Consider the following 19,735-nt stretch of genomic DNA (forward strand, 5'->3'; position numbering starts at 1 on the left):
CACCATCTACTGTTGCTATAGGTTAGACATAGGTACAGTCCGGACTTTATGACTTTATGACATCATGCTTATATCGTTATATACTATACAACTATTAGACTTTGGATTGGAAAATAATATCTCTTCCAATTTTGAATACCCAAGTTGAAAATCCTGAGCCCGCCCCTGAACGTTGGACATGAAGTTCCCAAGTATTAACCTCAGGACAAAACAAAACAGTCATGATTTTTCCATTCGACCTACAATTTGCCTTCGGCCAAGCTTAATATGTATACCTTTTGGAAATAAATTAATGCGTATCTTCTATAATTTTGGGCAATATGCCAAAAATCTCATATCGTATCTTGAGAAAGTGAAGCTTGGTGTCCTTGTACTCATTTGTGCCCGCTTGGTGTCCTTGTACTCATTTGTGCCCTCATGAATTTCACTCAACTTGTTTCAAATCTCATAAGCGGCCTTAAGATTGCTAACTCTTATCAAACCCTATATGAAAGCTCATAGCCTTAAGGTGAGTAGACATCTTAATTTTCCAAGGGAAAATACTACCTTTATACCATAACAATTTTATTTCTAGGATTTGAATTTGTCCCAAAATAATTGTCACAATAGAGTACTAATGATCTCATTAATCACTTCTTATTCAAATTTCTTCTTATTTTACCATCAACTACCCTCCACTCTTACCTATAAACCATTTAATAAGGGTATTATAGTATTTTTTTTCTCAAACCTTAATATATGCTAAACAACCTAGAATTACAACTAATCTGGGACGGAGGTAGTAGTACTTAATCAAAACTAACCTAAATTGGTAAGGTAGGCGAGAGATACAACTAAGCATCGAGATTATGTTTTGCAAGCCTAGGGTGATAAAGGGCTTAAGTATGTCTCTATGAAAGTAAATTGCACAAAAGTAAATTAGACAAGAGACAAGGAATTTCTCACCAAGGTTCGAAAACTCACTGGTTTCCTAATCCCCGTTGAGGCGAGCCCAACTTCACCGCTCAAACCATAAAGCCACCGAGTCTCCTTCGTCTAGGGGTGGGCAAGGTGGGAGCCGGGTGGACTACACAAGCCTCGATCAGTAGGGTAGTTCTTCGTTCACTCTGAAGGCCTTCTCCACAATCTTCTCGAAGAGATCACCGGGCAACTCCTCCAAGCCATCTAGGAGGCGTCAACGTAAAAGAGTAACAAGTAACCACCCTGGTAGGAGATGAACAAGTGCCACACTAACTCGTAACAATGAAGCAATGCACTTGTCTTGGCTCAATCAACCCTCCCGACACCAACAATGGATGAACAAAAGCTCAAGTGGTGTGAGAGTGGATGCAAGGGGTGTATGCAAGTGAAGCAAGTGCCAAGAGGATCCCCTTCCTACTCGTTGGGGAGTATTTATACCCCCACCCACCAAAACTAGTCGTTGGGGTCGAAATCGCCAACCTTAGTTGCCTGCCAGTCAGATCGCCCAAGGCTAGAAACTAGCCTTTACTGTGCACTTAATGCACGGGCAGCAGCTAGCCAGTCAGATCGCCATCGGCTCCAGTCAAACCGTCGGCGGCCCGGTCAGACCGGCGTCGGCTCTAGCGGCTCTAGATCGTCAAGCCAAGGCACACATCCCGGCTCACCAACCGCCCGGTCAGACCAGCCAAGAAATGCCAGTCAGGCCGGCATGAAGCCCTCGGTCAGACCGGCCTCAAGCAGAAAATGATGTATGAAATGAACTCGAACCAAGTGACAATGCAAGTGACCTAATGTGGCATTTTGATCAACTCTTTACCTAGGTCATTACCTCTCTTGATAGTACGGCAAAGCTAGAAATAAACCTAGCAAAATTTGATCACCTAACACTTCAATCAATTTAAAACAAAACGCTAGATTTACCATCTTTGTTCCATTGCTTTGTGCCATTAATTTTAATCCGCGGTGATCATCCATGGCATGTACATCATGTGGTCCTAACTCAAATATATCGCTTAAATAGAATAGTTAGTCCACAATTAGAGCTTGTCATTAACTACCAAAATTAACAACGGGGGCTATGATGCTTCAATGTGCTATATATAATATGACTGTAGTACATTGAATATTTTATTTCATTGCACTCAAATATAATCAATGTTGGCCTATTTTACAAATTTATTATTCTGGCATATCACTACAAGATCTAAGTAATACTGACATTTTGATCCATGTCTGCTTTGCAGACAATTTTTGTAAATTGGTATGATCTAAGAAATTAATTATACTTGACCTCAGGGTCTAAAGAAATTAAGCCTTAACAACATTGTGAAATGCAGTGAGACTGAATCTTGGAGATAAATTACTGAAGAACTGAACTTTTATTGTGAGTATAATTTACTTTTGATCTTTTAACAAATAAGGATATTGTTTGTTAGTGGTTCTAGATTTGGTTACCCTGGCCTTTTCTCATGAGCGCAATTAGGGCCGAACTTTTGTGTGGCCTTGTCAGAGTGATAAAAAAAACATAGGCAGTGCATCACTTATCTGAAAAATTGGTTCTGAATTTTCCTTCTCTATATCCCTCAGGAATGATACTAAAATCTGATTTGCGTACTGACTTATTTCAGTCATTTGAATTTGCTATGTCAATACAGTCCATTTTTAATAAATTCTGGAATACATTTTGAGGTTAAGATAATCCAGTTGTTTATAGACTCAAAAACAGTATATGTGCTCTAGAAACATCGAAACTATTTTATCATATCAAAACACATATGTTCGTATGGTATAATTTTTAACTCTCCAAAATTTACCATCTTTAATTATAATTTAAATTGCATCCACGTGTTTAATAAAAATATTTGAGCATCCATTTTGCTATTTTGCACACTTGCAGTTAAGTTCTGAGATATATAATGATATTTGGCTGACATGCTCATTGGACCTTTTTCCTTAAGCTATACTTCTGTGTCTTTTAACTGAAGTTGCTTTCTGTTTCGTAAGATCAGCCCTCCAGCAAGTGGAGGTAATCCAGTAGGAGTCCTCCATTTCTCTATATATCTCTTTGATTGCTTTAAAACCGAACAAAAAGGTTTAAAGAAAGCAAAAGAAGCAAATGTGTCCATTTATCTTTCGAAACAATATACTTCTTTCTTGGTGCATGGAGGGCCAGACAACCAGATAGAGAAATGGAGACTCTATCAGAGTTGTATGTTCAGCAAAGATGAGGTGGCTGATTAAGAGTTGTCTAATTACAACCAGTGCATTGTTGACAATCTTGATTTTTTTTTAATCCTTTTGTGCATCTGGGGCAAAGTTATTTGGTAAATTTGAATATGATTTTAGAATTTGGTGAAGATACCTGATTTTTAACTGATTTCGGATGCTACATGCAATGCATTGTGCTTCTGTAATATCAAAATTCACGATTGTATATTTTTATTTTGGTGATATATATGCCCTCAATAGACTTAAACTTTGACATGTTGATCACTCCGTAATAATTGTGTGCCATTCTATTTCTTTTATATTATGTTTTTCCACCGTTCATGTTACTAATATGTGAAAACCATAGAAATGGAATGTAGCTATTGTCTGTGTTAACAATGATGTTTATGTTTGCAACGGGGGTTCATTTTTTATCATCCCACCCATTAAGATTTAAAGTTGCTCTAATTATTTCCAATTGCAACGCATGGGCACCCAGCTAGTAATTATGAAAGCAAGAGACAAGTGCTAAAGGATATTTGAAAACTAAAACTGGCTCATTCACAGCTGGCAGCACCACTGGAAATTCAAGCAAGGACAAACAACAATACAGACACATGAAGATAGAAGATAGAAAATAGAAAATAAGCGTTCAGAGCAGGAAGTTCCCACCAACATCGCTCCTCTATCCTGTACAAAACAAAACAAGGATAGCCGGCCAAATATAAAACTAGCCGGCTACACTTCACAAAATCACAACCAAAAAAGGCACTATAAACATAGCTACCATCATCCATCCAGGACGACAGAATGCGTCTGCTTTGGCATAGCTAACTTCAAGTCGCTATATACCATAACAATTCCTCCTAAAGGAGAGATAGATAAGGGAGAGCAAGGAGGAAGAAGCGAAGAGCGAAGAAGAGAGGATAACATGTGGGCCTAACATATCAGTGGGTCCCATATTTTGTGTGAATGATAGATAGGTCCCACACGTATTTTTTAATTCTAACGCCACGAAGCGCCACGTCAGCAAAACCATCCTCCAAAACCGTGGAGGGAGTCAAATTGCACCGATTTTAATAGTTAGAGGATCGAGATGTCCGTTATTGTAGTTTAGGGATACGAATCAAATTCGGTCCCGCTAGTTGGGCCAAATGGGCCTCACAACACCATGCAATCTAGTCTAGACCATCTCAAATCGATCGTTTTGCCTTTTTACTGAGATTATGCCCTGATATGGGACAACCAGTAGTCCAGTACAATCAACAAATATCGAAGTTGTTTCAAAAAGAAAAAAAAACAAATATCGAAGCCGTTTCGTTTGCTTTTATTCCATTCGATTCGATTCAATTCGTTCATCTCAACATGCACATCGTCCAAGCTAACTCCTTACCGGAATACTCTCTCTAGAAAGTAGAAACCAACTTTGGATTCCTTTCTGCTGCCCCTCAGGCCCTCGCATACATAAAAAGAAACAGCCTTTTCTAGAGAGCGTCGTTGCCTTGTTCAAAGGTTGCACCAATGCCGCTCTACAAGACTACAACTCATCCTTGAAATTTGTACCGGAACTCCTCTCCCCCCTCAAATTAGTTGAAGCTGTGCTCTGATCCTTCTCTGTTTTCGTTGCTGACGAATCCGGCCGCTTCAGTTTGAAAGGGATGCTAGCGTGCTTCTTGATAAACTTGTACATCTCCACCACCGTACGGTCCCCCTCAAAAGTAATCTGCACACAATAACGCACAGCCAAATTAAATAAGGCCTTGTTTAGTTCCCACACAAAAATTTTACACCCTATCACATCGAACGTTTGAACAACTATATAAAATATTAAATATAGACTAAAAAAATAACTAATTGCACAGATTGCGACTAATTTGCGAGATGGATTTTTAAGCCTAATTGCCCCATGATTTGACAATATGGTGCTACAGTAAACATTTACTAATGATAGATTAATTAGGCTTAATAAATTCATCTCGTGGTTTACTGACGGATTCTGTAATTAGTTTTTTTATTAGTGCGCAAACACCCTATGCGACACCCTATATACCCGATGTGACACGCCAAAACTTTACACCCCTGGATCTAAACACTCCCTAAATCAGACTTCTGGTAAATACTGTTATATACGGACCCTTTCAGGATCTCAAAATCTCATAAACATAACTTGTCAGATATACGCCTAACGTATCTTGAATTCCGACCTCAACAAATGTTGTTTTAAGGGAAAGACCTCAACAAATGTTATAGCGCAGAATGACTTCAATGCCATAGGTGCAGCCGTGCAGGTTGGATTTTTTTTTTAGCAAGAAACCAAGGACACGCATGCAGTTTGAATAGTGCGGTAACATATAGTAGAGAGGTGATTCAAGATTTCTACAGAGAGAGACAGATATATTTCGGTTTTAGCACATTATAAGAAATCTAGGCAATTCTACCGAAGAGAGAGGTAACAAACCTACTGAGAGACAGATTACATACAGTAACAAATGCACCCCTCAATAAGACATGACACATATTTGGGCACTTACAGGCTCAAAACTTTTCTTTCCTGCTGGATAAAAGAGGATCGTTGGGAATCCATCAGGCTGTGACAAGAAGCAAGTGTTAATTCTGTAATATGGAAAGTTTACAACATAATAAAATGGAAAAATAAACAAGACTAAGCATGCATGCATGCATGCATTGAAAATTTAAGGAAGATAATCACATAAAAGAATAGTACTAGCAAACTATGAGCCAATCTTGAAGGTTCAGATTGCATGGAGATTGGAGGGGAAATGAATTGTTCCAACTACAAGTCAAATTTCACATGCTACAGTGGTCACTACTGCCTCAAAATACTGTACCACTGATGCATACTCGTGAGATCGTAGTGCGTGAATACATATACATGGATGAGAAGTAAATCAACATTGAAATGTATGTAGTATTAGATGATGGATGGATATGTACCTTTTTTGTGCAGTGTGCAAAAGTGCGATTTCGAATAACAAAGCAGTTGAGCAACCCTCACATTTTTCATAACTAGCGGTGTTTCATATCATACATGCACAAGATCTTTTGGCCACAATAGCACAGGAAATTAAACTCTTCATTTCGTGCCTCCAAATTTTACTTTCTAATATCCAGTTCAAAGAAAAGTGAAGTGAAACTGCCAAAACCAACAGGAAGCAGAACAGACCTTTGCACGTGGATGCTCATTGGCAGTGCCATCCATTTTAGCTATTACAAGAGAGTCAATGCCACGGAGATGCTTTCCTAGCTTGTTGTAGGTAGGCTCCAGTTCCTGACAATGCCCACACCATGGTGCATATATCTGCAACAACAGCAACAACGATTATGGACCACACATAAATACCATTTTTCTCATAATTTACCTTCCAGGAAGAACATACCTCCAAAAGGGCATCTTTTGATTCATCCAAAACAATCTGATCTAGGTTTTTTCCAACAACAATTTTGACATCTCCTTCATTCTGTATGGGAACACAGAATGTCTCATTATGGTACAATAAGTGGAGAAAGAACCCATCATATAATTATAGAGACTCACAGATTCAGGTACAGGTTCAGACTTGTAGAACGGTGTGAGCTTTTCCTCTAAGAAATCCTCAGCAAATCTCTGCATGTAAAAAGGATAAAAACAATAAAGGTGTCCAATAACCAAGCCTTCAAGGAATAAGAAAAATTCTTGGAGAATGATAGTCGACTCCTTCCTCACTAGCAGTGGCAGAACTCAATATCAACAGTGTCCAAGAAAAGTAATAAGTACCCTAGTTAAAAGGACAACTTCTACACCAAACGGCATGGTGCATAAATTGCAAAAAGATGCACATTGCATTTGTTCACTACAAAATGCAATATTAATTGATAATGCACAAACCACAAATACATGCAAGATTCTCAGGTTAAATTAATACAGTACAAATAGAAAATGCATTTGCCAAAAAAACTCAAATGATTGGTGATTACATGCTAGCTTGAAACTTGGTAACATAATGAACAATTTGTTCGAACTACTTGAGCACACTCCTATGCTATTTTTACATCTAATAAGGCACTGTGCATGGACCTGTGTCAACAATTACCTTAATATTCTCTACCGATATTTCACCATCAAGGAAAAATTTCCTAGCATCTTCATTCCCAGTGTAAGCAAGAACCTACAGTCATAGGGACAAACAAAAAAATAACACAAACACATTAAATGGAGGCTAAATTGCAGCATCCAATTTCGATGCAAGAAACAACAGTACAGATAAAGGTAACAAAGAACACAAGTCATTACTGTGGTCTCTTGTCCAGTAATACCAAAGTAGTTGGCAACTGGTTCACCTACTTCCTCATTGTCACGCTCCACAAAGACAAACAAAAGCTGCATTTTGGCCACACACCTCATCAGTGGTAAACGAACACATCAGTAAATAAATAGAATGGGAAAGTGATAAGTGGTGTTGCATAGCACCAAATTTGAGTAAAGCATGTGAAGCAACGGAAGTAAGTTTGCTGATAACTTGACGGATCAAAAGAAAAAAAACTACCTTCCCCTTGAATGATTTTGATGCTTCCTTAAAGATGGGCAGAAATTTCGACGATTCGTTTGCAACAACAAATAGTAAAATCTGGTTTGAAAAATAAAAGTTAGCAGCCCAGTAATGTATAAATGGACCAAAAAAGTGAGAAATGTACAGAAGCAATATCAATTAGACATGCCTGCTTCTTGATTGGATTGTCAAAAATGGAAGGAGCAGTTTCCTGTGTGAGGGTGTTGACCAACGGAAGCTTGTTTGCAGATACAAAATCGGCAATTGCAGATGCTTTGAATGGCCCATCTGCATGATAGGTGGAGTATATTATCCAACAACCAAGCCCCGCATGGAAAATAGAAATGAGGGGATTGATGCTTAAAGTGACTTAGAGAGAAGGGTACCATAGAAGGTCAACTTCTCCTCCTCTTGTTTCTTGAGCAGGACTAAGGACGGGCGCTTGGCCGCTGGGTCAAGGTGAAAAAGCTTGGCAACATCAGGATTGGAAGTCTGGTAAAAGTTGATAGCATCTTCCAGCCTCGAAGCAGCAGCAATCTCATCACTGTGAGCACCCTGTAAGTAGTAGGGTTTGAAAAGAAGATTAATAATAATAGTGTGTGTGCGGTAAGAATTTAGAAAGAGCATCGGGGTTGACTTGAGTAGAAGAGAAGAGAAGGTACCGATAGGGAGTCGAGGACGGCAAGAATGGCCTTGTCCTCCCCGGTGAGTATCTTCTCCGCCTCGTCGACGGTGGTGATGTTTTGCACCCCGGGAGCTAGCTTCTTGTTGACCCACGACACGATGGCTTCCCTGGAGCCAAGGCAAGAGACAAGTCAAAGAAATTGAAGCCAAGAGACGAGATGAGATGGGATCTGGGGGGAGGGGGGGACACGCACTTGGTTCTTGCGCCGTTGTAGTCCTTGGGAACGCCGTCGATGAAGAAGAGGATGGTGGGGAAGCCCTGGACGTCGTACTTCTGGGCGAGATCAGTGTCCTCGGTGGCGTCGACCTTGGCGAGGGCGACTTGATGGGCAAGAGGGGAGAGGTCGGCGGCGGCGGCGGCGTAGTCTGGGGCGAGCGCCTGGCAATGGGCGCACCAGGGGGCGTAGAACTCGACCATGACATGGCGGTGGGAGGCGAGGAAGTCGGAGAAGTTGGCGGCGGAGAGGAGGAAGACGTGGGTCTCATCTATGGGATGGTCCTGGGCCTGGCCATGGTGGAAGAGGTCGTCGTCGTCGGGGGAGCCCTCCTGGAGCCAGCCGTCGGGGTCGTTGGCGGGGATGTCGTCGGCGTTGTCGATGAGGTAGTCGAGGTCGTCGTCGGAGGCGGAGGCGGAGGCGTGGAGAAGAAGGGTGGCGAGGGCGACGAGGAGGAGAGATCGGGAGCGCATCGTTGGTTCCTCCGTTGCTCACTGAGTCCACTGCTGTGGAAGTGGAATGGAACGCTCTACAACTACAAGAGCGGATCGATCCCCTTTTATTTCTCTCTCTTTTTTTAATTTTCGATAAGAGCCAGAGCTTTCTGTTTGAAAAGAGAAAAAAAGTCGCTTGCGACTCACACAGCCGGACCCCGGAGCTCGGAGCGCGTGGTGTGCGGTGCCGTCCGCGTGAGCCGCCACTTTTGGACCGGATCTGGCCCAGTTTCTTTCTTTCCGACTGCAGGCCCAAGCCCATTCCATATTTGAGATGCTTTCTCCGTCTTCGAATATGAGTTATATCTGGTTCTACGGTTGAGTTTGTGGACAGTATCGGTGTTGGCGTTCATCTATCCCTTCCAGGACAGGCGGAATCAACCATGCCGTGCGGCGTCACCAACAAGAAGCCGCCGGCCCACTGCCCTTGGAGACGACGACAATGAACAGTCGGAGGAACACCCTGCCAATGATCATAAGGATGTGGCTGTGGTGCCGTAGCGGCTAGGCGGAGTCGAAGTGCACGCAGATGGTGGCGGAGAGGATGCCATGCGCGCCAGCAGTGAGGAAGGTAGAAACAGGGCGGTGAGAGCCGCCGGAAGGGCGAGAAAGAGGAGGCAGAGAGAGAAGAGGGAAGGGGAAAGGTGAGGAAGAAGATGAGGTGAGTAGTAAGTCACTGACATGTGGGTTCTACCTGCTGACTCCGCAAGTCAATCATGGTCGAACTGCCACATCAATAGATACCGCTTCCAAAACCACTTAAGGAGTCAACTTGCACCTGTTTTCAAAGAGAGGGAGGTGTTATACCCGGTTTTACGGTTGAGGAAGACGATTCAATCATCAGCTAGATATCAAGGGAGGTGAAATAGACTTATTTCCTTGTGTAATGAAATAGGTAGACATAACGAAAGTAACTTTCATCTGAAAACCCTTCAGGATGAAAACCACTATACATTTAGTTGACTCGTTTTACCTAGCCTCCTCCTGATTTTCATTTTGCTTTTAATTTGTTCATCTTTTTCAAAACATGGCTACAGAAAAGATACACACAATCTAACTAACCACTATCATTTACACAAGAGATTACAGTTGAGTTCAAGCATCCGCTACAAAGATTGGCTTCACAAAGTTAAAACAGGTGGGGAGGAAAAAAGAGACCCACAGCCCACAGCTTACCCGAAAGCCAAATACCACGTAGCATTGAAATGATGCGGCAAAAAAGAGGAAAACAAACTATTGGCTACTATGCTCTTCACACAAATCAATGAACATCTCACTCACATTCTTCACTAGTCGAGGGTCGTCAAAACAAGATCCCGTGACGAGTCAGATATCCTAGCAGCCTCAGCAATCCTGAGGGCCATAACAGATTTGTATGCCACCAGCTCAGCCTTTGCCATGAGACGCTGAGCTCTACTGCGCAGACGAACAGCTGTTTCTCCTGCCTGTGTTGCAGCACGTTCGGCTTCCACAACTCTCCGCAAAGCCTCCTCTTCAGCACCATTAGCATCTGTCCATCAACATGTCGAGTAAAAGACAACACAAGATTATTTCCCCTCAGTAGGAACTTAGTCTGCAACATCGGGATAAAAAAACGCTACGTTATGGTACACAAACTTGCATGCATGTACCAGTGGAACAATGGTCATAAATGTTACTAGTAATTAGTTTCTTCATAATTACAGGGAGCATGCTTTCATCAAGCATGATCTGGATTGTTTTGCAGTTTGTATTGTTTGTGAACTAGGATTGCACAGATCTGCTGCTACAGGAGTTGAATCACCTAGCAGATGAGAGGGACAAGGTGAAGAATAAATCTGCAACTATTATTGGAAAAGGATGAAAAAGCTACAAGTGAACAAGGTGGTCTTGGCGACAAGCTGCGATGATGGATCTCATCTGAATCATAGTTTTGATGATAAGTGCTATTTGCCCTAAACATTAGCATTTATTAAGGGTTTGAGACACTGGCTGAATAGCTAACTGTAACCTGTCCCAAAGTAATTCACCGAGGACTCTCTCCTCACAAGGAGCAAGCATTCTATTGTTAGGCCTCATAGGAGAGTTGTTTCGTTTGTGAATACATAGGCCCAAAATTACTAGTGGTTCATTCACCAAAAATATGATAGAACATATAACATGCTTCATATTTTAGTAGAGTTCCTTACATAACATTACACAACAAGTATTCTACGTTATATCCAAGGTTCATATTTATATATGCCACAATTAGTGCTATTTTATTAACTGTGTAGTATCTACTAAGGGTGGCAAGTAGAAATTTATTACCACCTCCTCCCCAAAATATAGCAACTTCTGGATAAATTTTGGGATGGAGTTAGAAGTTATCATTTCCAATAGATTTGTTAGTTTGCCGATTACTACAAATTATGCATGCATTTTTCTGTAACCATTCTTATCAAAGTAATTATATATACACATGTTTACACCCAACTATTTCCAACTGGAACGAATGTAGCTAAAATACCATGGCCATCTACTTAGCAACTTTGTGCACCTTGATATGGAAAATTGGTAATACACCAGAGGCAGGGAAACTAACACTGTAACCTTACAGATGCTAAAATGTAGGATTAGATATAATATTAGGAGTGCTTGATATTTCAGGCATAGAAGGATGTGGTTTCTTATGTGAAAGAAAAAAAGATTCACATGGCTTCCGAAATCAATTGAGGTCACTCTTCGGACAAATGGATAAAGAAGCTTCTTGTATCTTTTATGATGCTTTCTTGCTTCAACTAAGTGAAGGGCCACGCCAATGGCGGTCCCAATTCTCTAGTAAGATAGACATCAAGGAGAAAACATCAGTACCTTGCAAGCATATGTCAGGCTTTCCACGGCCAGCTTGGCTTCTTTGTCTCTTGAAAGATCTTTTTTTCTTAATAGATCTTTGTGACAGTTGTCCTCGTCTTAGTGTTGCACCCTAATGATCAAGAAGGTTAACATTTAGAAAATATAACCAGAAGTTCAAGATATGCAGACAATAGAGGGTAATCTTTGTGAAGGTTCCAGCTTTGTATTAATATTTGGGGAAGGGATAAAGTCAAAAAATACCTGCAATATCCTTAGCAGTGGTACACCTTTCTTATATCTCTTGTTTATCCAATATTCATGCACAGCAAGGACATTATGGTCCTTTTCCAAAGTAGGGTATCTGGAAAGAATCTGATCCAAATCACTAGTTCCTTCAGGGTTGTTGAAAGCATCCTTTTCAAACGTGGTAATCATCTTTTCAAAATCTTCATAAGAAATATGATTAAGATGTGCGCTTTTTCTGTCAGAATCTGAATGATTCAACTGGGTGAGCCACTGTTCATCCTCAGAATCCAGATCATATACAGAGTCCCTTGAGAGAGCTCGCCCAACCTCATCATCCGCCATTCTGATATAGTCTGGCACAGGGCGTGAAAAAGGATATGTTCCAATCACTCCCATGTCATCAGAAACCTCATTTACACCAGGAATTGGTATCATCTTTCCCTGGGAATTGCGCTCCCGACCCTCAATTTGCAACTCCTTAAACAAAAGCCAGTCCCATTTATCAGAGAACTCAATCTTCAATCCATCATCAACTGCCAAAATATAGGCATGGGTGAACCGGTTAACAACATAAAACCTCTGCTCCGAAGGCTTCAGAGATATTCTATTGACACCATGTATCTTCACAGCTATACACCACTCATTTGATTCCGATGGTTCCAGCATAACTTCAGCGCCTTCTTCCCTCCAGCACCTATCAGGTTGAATAATTAAAAGGTTTGCTCTGCAGTGAACAGAATCTATATTCTGTCTAACCTCAGCCAAAGCCAACCTTTCATTCATGCGCTCAATGGGACTTTTCAAAGAAGACCTCTTTTGCTTCCCATTTGATCCTATAGGAGTTGAAACATCACTGTCATCCATGTTTTCAAGCAAATCAAGAGAGATTTCCAGTGCTGCTTTAGGTTTGACAGGCTCCAGTGGAAGCTCCGGACTAACTGAGGGTGGCGCATCCGCTTCTGTCTGTCTAGCCACATCGGTCTGGTTTGTTGCAACTACCTTGTCGGGAAATCTTGCAGCAAGACGCTGTCGACTGAGGGGATGCCGCATAGAGCTTCTCTTCCTTTGATGCTTCTTTAGCCTCAGACCATGGACCACCACTCCTGCAATCTCTTCAAGGGGCACATAATCTTGAGCCACACTGCAAAGTTTGTTGCTACACAGGTCAACAGCAGGATCAGTATCCCCGGTGCTCAGAGATTCAGAATCCTCCTCCAATAGGGTGCGAGGATAAATTTCTTCAGCTCCACCAACCAAATGCATTCTCGTACGAATCACAGCTGGAAGATACATTGACTCGAGTGCTATTAACAAGTGCAAAATCTGGAAGTAAGAAGGGACTGCCAAGAAATTGACAGACAACAATGGTTCAGAATCCTTGGCACCACGAAGCTCACACCAGCCACATTGCACCAAAGCCCTCTGTGACAATGCACACTGCAAGAAAAGGCATACACATTAACCAGGTGTACAAGGAACTAAAACTGGCACACTTTTAAAGTCTGTAGAAGGCTTACGTCTCTCCGGCATTGAAGCTGGACAAAATGCAATCCCCGCAATGCAAGCGCAGTGGCGACAGCATCGGACGAGAGAAAGGAGGCAAGGTTTCGGACCTTGCCCCGTCGGCAGCTACGCATCCAGCGCAGCACAGAGAGGAGGAGGCGCAAGAAGTGCTGAGAGCTCCCAGAGCAAGATGAATCCACAAGGACAATAAGCATGGCAGCGTCAGCTTTATTAGTGGGAATACAATCCACCAGGGTCAAGAAATGGGAATCAAAGAAGCCAGTCCTGGAGGCAAACTCCCTGGAAGAGGAGCATGGGATGGTGGCAAGGTCGTTCGGGGCGTGGTGCTGAAAAGGGGCGACCTTGGGTCTCTTCCTAGTGAAGACAATGGCAAACCTGGTGTCCTCCTTGGGTTCGGGGAGGCGGCGGCGGCGCTTCCTGCTGTAGACGATCCCGAAGGACCTTGTGCGCGGCAGAGGCGGCGGCGGTGGCTTGGGGTCGTCGTGAAGTTGGCGTTGGTGGTCATGGACGTGGAAGCAGTTGTTGGGCTTGCACTGGAACCAGTGGGCGTCGGCGGGGGATTCGGAGAAGGCGAGGCGCTTGCCGGAGCGGAGGACCCTGGCAGGATCAGAAGGCTGAGGCGGCCTGGGCGTCTTGGGCACGAAGACGCGCGTGGAGCGGCGGGCCCCAACATGCGGCATGGGCACGGCAGGTTCCTCCGGCGGCGGCGGCGGCGACGGCGATGGCGCGGGGTTGCTGGAGGGGACCCGAATGCGATCAGATGCAGTGCGCTTCCTCATCCAACATGGATGCGCCGCCCATCAGCAACCACCAAATCGATGAGCTCCTCCTCCTCCTCCTGCTCCTGCTGCTGCTCAGCTCGGAATCGAAACGAATCAGATCTTGGGCTGGGGGGGTCTTGACGAGGCGCAACAGATCGGCGGCTTGCGGGGCGGGGCGGGCCGGGGGCGGGGGCGGGGGCGTGGCGACGAGATCGAATCGAATCGAGAGCAGAAGGAGAAGAGGAATTTTAGGGTTTCCTCCCTTCTTCCCTTCCTCCTCCGTTGGGGTTGCGGGTGAGGAGAGAGACGAGACGAGACGACGCGAGTCGGGAGGAGGATGCGCACTGACTGCGATTAGCCGTTGGATGCGCATCGGACGGTATGTGACTGACTTGTGGGGACAGTGCCAAGAGAAGGCTCTGGAAGCCAAAGCCCCTTCCTTCTTCCTTCCCCCCGCTACAAATCTCACTCGCATCCCATCCCATCCCATCCCATCGCACCGCGCAAAACCCTAACCCAAAGGCAAGGGAGAAGAGGAGCGGACGCCATGGATGCTTCTCGCGTTGGCGAGCTCCGCACTTTCGTGGAGGCCTGCAAGAAGGACCCCTCCCTCCTCGCCGACCCCAACCTCGCCTTCTTCCGCGACTACCTCGAGAGCCTGGGCGCCCACCTCCCCGCCGCCGCCTTCACCAAGGCCACCCCCAAGCCCAAGGTCTCCGATCTCTTCTCTTTTGCCCCCATTTCTTCCATCATATCGTAACAGTCATCCCTGCAGCAGCCGTCCTCCATGGATGACATCGACGACGAATACGACGACGACGACGACGACGATCTCAACATGAGGGATGCCACTCCGGAGCCGGACGAGCTTGACCAGGACATCGTCGAGTCCGATCTTGAACTTGAAGGAGACATTGTCGAATCTGACCATCAGGACCCTCCGCAAAAGGTAATACTAATAATATTACCCTTGCATCTCCCATCTCCAGCCCCACTAATCATACCATTGTTTATGCCAGATGGGAGATCCTTCTATTGATGTCACCGAGGAAAATCGTGATGCCTCACAGGAGGCCAAAAGCAAGGCCATGGAAGCAATGTCAGAAGGTGCTCTTTTTTCCCCCCACCCCTCTGGCCTTTTTTTTTCTTTTTCTACTTGGCTTGCCTTCAATCTGATTCCCCATTACATGTGGCATTGCTTGTCAGGGAAACTGGAAGAAGCTATTGACCATCTTACAAAGGCAATACTGCTCAATCCACTCTCAGCTATCATGTATGGTACTAGAGGTAGGTCGCCTCTCAATGCTCTATACCATCCATCTTTACCGTATATCATGCATAAGCACTGACCAAGTTGTGGAATTCGTATGCTTGTGCAGCTTCTGTGTTTATCAAAATGAAGAAACCTGTTGCTGCCATCCGTGATGCAAATGCTGCTCTAGAGGTGAAAAGCTCTGCTCTTCTCTATTTTTTTTTCTTGCTCAAGTGGAACTTTTGCATGTACTATATGTGAAGTCAATATGCAGAATTGCTCTTATTACAAGGTTGATTGATAGTCTGTGTTTGCTGAGGCATGGTACAGCACAGCCTAGGTGAGCTAGGTGGCCACCTAAGGTTAACACTTAGCAGTGCGGTTATATTATTCATTATGCGCTTACCCTAGGGTTAACACTTGACAGTGCGGTTATATTATTAATTATTAGGAGTATTGATTATGCCACCTAGGTGCGCTTTGCATAACCTGCCATTATTATGTAGATTAACCCAGACTCTGCAAAAGGCTACAAAACTCGTGGAATGGCTTATGCTATGCTTGGAAAATGGGAGGAAGCTGCCCATGATCTTCACACAGCATCGAACATGGATTATGATGATGAGATCAATGCTGTGCTCAAGAAGGTCGATTTTTTATTTGGACGCTCTCTTCCTCTGCATATGAATAAGCTCATGTAATCTAAGTGACACTGATAATCTTGCAGGTGGAGCCTAATGCACACAAGATAATGGAACATCGCAGGAAATATGAACGGCTGCGAAAAGAGAGGGAAGAAAAGAGAGCTGAGCGTGACCGATTCCGTCGACGTGCAGAAGCACAGGTACTTCCTGTTTAGTTTGATGCCCATCAGCCCATGCCATCCACCTTAACAAAATTGGTCTGCTTTCACCAAAATTTTCCTCTTCAACCTTTGGTTTGATCTCAAATTTTGGTTAGGCAACCACCACATATGGCACTAGTTCGCTTTCAGAGCAAAAGATGGCCAAAACTTGGCCAGTCAATTTGATTGCCCCAAATATGCTATGCCAATTTTTCTCTTGGCTCTCATGTTCCCTTTTTCAGGTTTAGACCAAATGGGCCCAAATGATACTGCTCATGATTATGTTTTGTTTTTCTACAGGCTGCTTATGACAAGGCCAAGCGGAAGGAGCAATCATCAAGTCGCTCATCGGGAGGTGCATCTCCCAGGGGGGGCTTCCCAGGAGGGATGCCTGGTGGAGGTTTCCCAGGAGGAATGCCTGGTGGAGGTTTCCCAGGTGGTATGCCTGGTGGAGGTTTCCCAGGTGGGATGCCTGGTGGCTTCCCTGGGGGTGCTATGCCTGGAGGTGTTCCTGGGAATGTTGATATGAGTAAAATTCTGAATGTAAGTGATTTAGAATTAGCTACCCTCATTGGTTTTCATTCCTTGAGATGACAGTCACTACACATGTATGTTTTTCCCTCTTCAACAGGACCCTGATCTGATGGCAGCATTTGGTGACCCTGAGGTTATGGCAGCTCTTCAAGATGGTATGCTTTAACATTGGCATATTTGTGATTTACTTGTTCAAGTTCCAGTCCCTATGTAGTACTGTTTCTGGATAACATCAATCTTTTTTATTAAAAAACCTGATGGCAAAGAAGTACTGAATGGTTGTCCAATTCCCATTGAGTGGGTGTTTATATGTACTTTAACATTTCCTTCTGTAGTCTGCAAGGGAAGTGGTCCTAAGAAATATGTGGATATAAATCAACGGTAGGTAAATTGGTTTTTTTGTGGCTTATCAGGAGTTATGAAGGGCGTGCATTAGTACATCTGAAGATATTAAAGGAGCATAGTTCATATATTTTTTGTTTTCTCATAAACAGTATTGCCACCCTAAATTGAATTCTCAAGTTTCCTGAGTTTGAAAATTCTGTTCACTAGAGGCTATTGGATTTTCTATGTTTAATGTTACCCTTATTCGTTATGTTGTATAGATTTCAGCCCATGACAGCATTGCAACACAGAACTTTGCAATTTGCGAGTTTGGTTTATCCCTCTAGTAAAAAATAATGTTGTTTTGTACTTTGCAAAGTCAACTATATACAACTTTGTCTTGGTGTGTCTTTTGTATAAATACGGAAAAAGTTACACAAGTGATATTTTGAAAGCATTTTTATGACAACTTGGCTATATATTTTTGGAGTAAATTTCACAAAATCCATGTTTTATGGTCAAAGTTGCATAACACCATAGGTATTTTGACTGGTGGCTTATAACACTAGGTATTATGATTCTAAAATTTCACAAAACCCCTGTCCCTGTGCATGTTAAGTATGAATTTACTTAAAATTTAGCATAGAGTATGGATTTCTTTATTATTGGGTTCTTGACTAAGGCTGTGTTTGGTGGGAAGGTTGGGCTTCCAACCTAGCATGCTAAACCAAGCGATGGATTAACGCACGATTAATTAAGTATTAGCTAATAAAACTTGAAAATGGATTAATATGATTTTTTTAAAGCAACTTTTCTGTAGAAAATTTTTGCAAAAAACACACTGTTTTGCAGTTTGGGAAGTGTGCATGCAAAAAATGAGAGTGTAGAAGTTGGGAAAGTAGGGGGAAGAACACAGTGTAAGGTTGATAGTTTAACTCTTCACTGCTTTGAAAGATATTATTTCGAATATGCTGAAATTAATCAAGATTTGAATAAATGTGGGGTTTTATGTAACATTTTAGACCATAAAAACTGTGGTTATGAGCCACGAGCCATAACACGCGGTTTTTTTTTGTGCAATTTTGACCATAAAACGTTGGGTTTTCTAAAATTTACTCTATTTTTATGTGCAAGACTTATGTTTCAAACAATAATTATACTCAAGATTAACTTGTGTTTACTGCAAGGTTCCCATAACCACATTTTTTGGTGACTGGAGGCAGTATTCCTGTTCACCAGAGTCACTGCACTGTACTTATGTTCAATGGTATCCGATATTAGTAAGCAATTATAACAGTTTAGGCATTCCAGGCAGTATTGTGTAGTCAAATATGTTGAGCATGTTATCCTTGCATCTGGGTACCTGCACAAGCCAAGGAAAACATGCATGACACAAAAAAGGCACCCTAGACATTGTTGAGTTATCAAGTCATGAAGGCATTAGAAGTTTAGAACCACGCTGCTGTTAGTTTTATCAATACATACTTGCTAGGTTAAAAGGGACCGTAGAGCTGTGTTCTGCACCCAAGCATACAATTTCAGTTGTTTAACCGTCTGTTTAATTTTTTTTTCAGTGATGAACAATCCTGCCAGCTTTGCGAGGCACCAAGCCAACCCCAAGGTGGGCCCCATCATTGCAAAGATGATGGCGAAATTCAATGGGTCCCAGTAAACTATTTGAGTGAGCTGATGGTATGAGTAAATTGTTATTTGGCAATATGGTGTCAAGTGTTTTGTGATGAGCAAAAGCACGTTGGACGGTCTCTTGTTAGGTGCTACTCTTTTTTGTGAATGTGGTATTAAACGGTGGATGTATATGCAGAAATACTTTTCATCGGGCTGCTAACTCTATATTACTTCTTTTAGAGATGCGACAATGAGGATTTGGAGATATGATTTGTTGACAGTTGTCGCATTCATTCATCTATCTGTTTGTGCATTGTGTTGGGTGGATAGCTCTACTTGTGTTGTGTTTAGGGCTTCGGTTTGTAGGAAAACCAAAGGATTTTTTTATTAGTACTATTCGGTTCATAGGGTGCAAGTATAGGAAAACAAAGAAAATTTTTCTTTCCTTAGTTGTATTACTATAGAACTGAGGGAGTAATAACTAGCCCGATATGTACTTATTTTTAGACTAGTAAATATGCTGCAACGGGTGAATATCAAACAAATATGGATTGCTAATATTGCTTGTGTACTTGTATGATACATGTGTACAAAATTTCAAATTTGTACATGCCTTCCAAATCTTGAAATTTTATATCGCATCTGCAGATTAGGAAACTGATGTCAGGGCCTTGTCAGGGCCTGTTCAGATTGTAGTTTAAA

At 42.7% G+C, this 19,735-nt stretch overlaps 3 protein-coding genes across 4 annotated transcripts; 1 reads left to right on the forward strand and 2 right to left on the reverse strand.

Annotated features, from left to right (window-relative positions):
- Positions 1 to 4,472: 4,472 nt before the first annotated feature.
- Positions 4,473 to 9,174, reverse strand: LOC127762379 (protein disulfide isomerase-like 1-4). Its single transcript, XM_052286880.1, has 12 exons — positions 8,594 to 9,174; positions 8,378 to 8,507; positions 8,102 to 8,270; positions 7,885 to 8,003; positions 7,713 to 7,793; positions 7,460 to 7,546; positions 7,260 to 7,334; positions 6,725 to 6,793; positions 6,567 to 6,647; positions 6,353 to 6,487; positions 5,700 to 5,756; positions 4,473 to 4,891 (listed from the first exon to the last, which is right to left on the reverse strand). Exons 1-12 carry the CDS (start codon positions 9,085 to 9,087, stop codon positions 4,706 to 4,708), a joined length of 1,683 nt encoding a protein of 560 aa, XP_052142840.1. The 5' UTR covers positions 9,088 to 9,174; the 3' UTR covers positions 4,473 to 4,705.
- A 988-nt stretch (positions 9,175 to 10,162) lies between these two features.
- LOC127762378 (uncharacterized) lies at positions 10,163 to 14,804 on the reverse strand. The gene is made up of 4 exons (XM_052286879.1): positions 13,686 to 14,804; positions 12,184 to 13,605; positions 11,941 to 12,052; positions 10,163 to 10,618 (listed from the first exon to the last, which is right to left on the reverse strand). The coding sequence occupies exons 1-4, from the start codon at positions 14,469 to 14,471 to the stop codon at positions 10,398 to 10,400; spliced, it is 2,541 nt and encodes an 846-aa protein (XP_052142839.1). The 5' UTR covers positions 14,472 to 14,804; the 3' UTR covers positions 10,163 to 10,397.
- Positions 14,805 to 14,913: 109 nt separating this feature from the next.
- Positions 14,914 to 19,322, forward strand: LOC127762380 (FAM10 family protein At4g22670). 2 transcript variants are annotated; one of them, XM_052286881.1, is made up of 10 exons: positions 14,914 to 15,165; positions 15,229 to 15,402; positions 15,473 to 15,560; positions 15,660 to 15,740; positions 15,833 to 15,897; positions 16,212 to 16,352; positions 16,433 to 16,549; positions 16,850 to 17,092; positions 17,181 to 17,238; positions 18,982 to 19,322. In XM_052286881.1, exons 1-10 carry the CDS (start codon positions 15,001 to 15,003, stop codon positions 19,077 to 19,079), a joined length of 1,230 nt encoding a protein of 409 aa, XP_052142841.1. In that variant the 5' UTR covers positions 14,914 to 15,000; the 3' UTR covers positions 19,080 to 19,322. The 2 variants fall into 2 exon arrangements, with proteins under 2 accessions (XP_052142841.1, XP_052142842.1); XM_052286882.1 differs by having other exon boundaries at positions 14,916 to 15,165; positions 15,232 to 15,402.
- The last annotated feature ends 413 nt before the right edge of the window (positions 19,323 to 19,735 follow it).

Source organism: Oryza glaberrima, chromosome 2, assembly GCF_000147395.1.
Source record: "Oryza glaberrima chromosome 2, OglaRS2, whole genome shotgun sequence".
NCBI classification, from domain to species: Eukaryota; Viridiplantae; Streptophyta; class Magnoliopsida; order Poales; family Poaceae; genus Oryza; species Oryza glaberrima.

Bases quoted from the DNA above. Each gene is read 5' to 3' on its own strand.
- LOC127762379 (XM_052286880.1), bottom strand. From the start codon at position 9,087: ATGCGCTCCCGATCTCTCCTCCTCGTCGCCCTCGCCACCCTTCTTCTC. The intron at 6,488-6,566 runs GTATGTTCTTCC...CTGTTGTTGCAG, and splicing joins CAAAAGATGCCCTTTTGGAG to ATATATGCACCATGGTGTGG. The intron at 5,757-6,352 runs GTCTGTTCTGCT...TTCTTGTCACAG, and splicing joins ATGAGCATCCACGTGCAAAG to CCTGATGGATTCCCAACGAT.
- LOC127762378 (XM_052286879.1), bottom strand. From the start codon at position 14,471: ATGAGGAAGCGCACTGCATCTGATCGCATTCGGGTCCCCTCCAGCAAC. The intron at 12,053-12,183 runs GTATTTTTTGAC...CTTGATCATTAG, and splicing joins CACTGCTAAGGATATTGCAG to GGTGCAACACTAAGACGAGG. The intron at 10,619-11,940 runs GTACTGATGTTT...GTTGATGGACAG, and splicing joins GCCTGACATATGCTTGCAAG to ATGCTAATGGTGCTGAAGAG.
- LOC127762380 (XM_052286881.1), top strand. From the start codon at position 15,001: ATGGATGCTTCTCGCGTTGGCGAGCTCCGCACTTTCGTGGAGGCCTGC. The intron at 15,166-15,228 runs GTCTCCGATCTC...TCATCCCTGCAG, and splicing joins AGGCCACCCCCAAGCCCAAG to CAGCCGTCCTCCATGGATGA. The intron at 15,403-15,472 runs GTAATACTAATA...TGTTTATGCCAG, and splicing joins ATCAGGACCCTCCGCAAAAG to ATGGGAGATCCTTCTATTGA.